Source organism: Orycteropus afer, unplaced genomic scaffold (genome assembly GCF_000298275.1).
Source record: "Orycteropus afer afer isolate SDZICR_OR568_19922 unplaced genomic scaffold, OryAfe1.0 scaffold00597, whole genome shotgun sequence".
NCBI lineage: Eukaryota > Metazoa > Chordata > Mammalia > Tubulidentata > Orycteropodidae > Orycteropus > Orycteropus afer.
Genome location: NW_006922184.1, coordinates 1,141,593 through 1,143,574, shown reverse-complemented (window position 1 = coordinate 1,143,574; position 1,982 = coordinate 1,141,593). Strand labels below are relative to the sequence as shown.

General features: G+C 47.4%; 1 protein-coding gene across 1 annotated transcript in view; it reads right to left on the bottom strand.

Moving 5' to 3' along the window:
- The window catches only part of AFF2 (AF4/FMR2 family member 2), a 431,977-nt gene that overhangs the window by 25,593 nt on the left and 404,402 nt on the right, over positions 1-1,982 (bottom strand). The window contains 2 exon segments of the mRNA XM_042783029.1: positions 737-800; positions 1,378-1,655. Of these exon segments, the coding sequence (XP_042638963.1) occupies positions 737-800; positions 1,378-1,655 (342 nt within the window).

The following is a 1,982-nucleotide window of genomic DNA, read 5'->3' as shown; positions in this document are numbered from 1 at the left end:
ACAATGAATTGAACTGATACTTCTAATTGTGTGGGAGTTTACTTTGAGGAGCCTGAATCCAGAACATCCTCTAGGCCAGTGGTTCTCAAACTTGGCTGCACTCTGCAATCATTTATCGGAGTGTGACCTAGGCATTGGGGTCTTTCTAAAGGGCCTTGAGGGATTGTAATGTGTGTTCAGCATTGAGACCAACTGTTAGGGGGGTCAGTCAAGTCAAATACCCAATGTGCTTGTCTAGGTGATCAAAACACTTGGAGGCAGCTGGGCAAAGGGTCTTGAGAAAGCTGTGTGACAGCATTGCCTTTCTCTGCTCAGGATCCCAGCCTGACTGTGGGCCCCACTCTAGAAACATGCAATCAGACGCCACAAGGAGCTGAGGTTTTGGCACAGATCTGAGTTCCCAAAGCCATTTTTGAGGCCAGTTAGCCGGCTCTCAACAACCTTCTCTTCCGAACCAGTGCTGGTTTGCAGGACCTGATCAGAACCCCCTCACTCCAGGGGCTGAGATAGTGTCACTTTAAAGATGACGGTATATGCCATTCTTCTGAAGTTGGGGCACAGGGGGGAACGGTGGGGAAGTGAGTAACTTTGGGAAAGATGGTGCTAAGGACCTAAGCAGCCCCGTTCTCCCTCCATCAGTAGCAGCAAAAGGCTGCTTTTGTGAAGCACCTTCTTTATTTTCTTTCAAAGCACAATACCTTCATGGGAGCAAAGCCGTAGGAGGAAGAGAACCTACCAGGGCATCAGCTTTGTGCTTCAGCTTCTTAGCCTCCTGCATGTAATAATCAGCATTGTGGACCCTAAACAAATAAAACACACTTTCAGAAACCAGTGTTGCTGCTTTTCATCTTTTGATGAAAAGATTGAAGAGTCAAAATAATTTTTTTTGCGACACATCTATTCTTATATAATGCCTTGACAAAGGTGGATGAATGCTGTCCTTCATGTTCTAGCCAACCTTGAAAGAATCCTGTAAATGCAACCCAAGTGTACGATGGCTCATTAGGATAAGTAATCCCATCCTCCAACCCCCACCATTACAGTTGTTCAAAGAGAGCCAACAAAACCTAGATGGTAATCTATTTGTTGGCACACATTTGTATCTGAGAACACGAATAAGAAAGCAACCTGGAATTAAGCACCGCCTTTGGAAACAGCAACAAAGCCCCACATCTAAACATGGGCCAAAGCCATGTCTTGGTGGGCTCAGAGATATACGCATGTGTATGTGGAAGAGGGTGCGTATTTAAGGTTATAGGAGCTGGTGCTTAAGTCTTATTCTAGGTGATATGTGCGTGGAACTAGAAATACCATACAGCCTCCACCCTCCATTCACCAGTCCCAAATTGTGTCCATGAGAATATGGGGACAACATACGAGTCATCAAAAGTGAGCTTGGGTCTCCGAACATTGGTGCTGCTGCTGGGCAGTAGGGGCAGGGCCGCCCAGGATGTCATCTCCAGGTGACTGCTATCCATGAGGCCAGTAGTGATGGCAGAGGTGATGGTGGAAATGGTGGTGGTAGTGGTTGTGGTGGTGGCTGTGGCCGTGGCCGTGGCCGTGACAGTGGTGGTGACAATGGCAGTAGCAGTGACGGTGGCAGTGTTGGTGACAGTGATGGTGGCAGGGGCTGCCTTTTTTGGAGTGTCTCCCTCCTGGGAAAAAAGGAGGACAAATAACTTCCATGAGGTAGAGCTCTTTAGAACATTTCATAAATCCTCTGAACGTCAAGCACACTGGAAACGAGACAGGCGGACAGGAACAACATGCACAGCTCGGGGAGAAATAGGTAGCCCTGACCTACTGTGGGAGCCTGTGAATCATTAGCTTTTGTTCTAGGATGACACCAAAAACTAAGCTAATGAGGTGCTGTGATTACATGGCCCTAGCATCCTACTAAGAATGCCATTTGCAAAGATCTAAGTCCAGTAGGAGCTCTGGTAGCATAGTGCCTAAGGCATTTGACTGCTAACCAGAAGGCT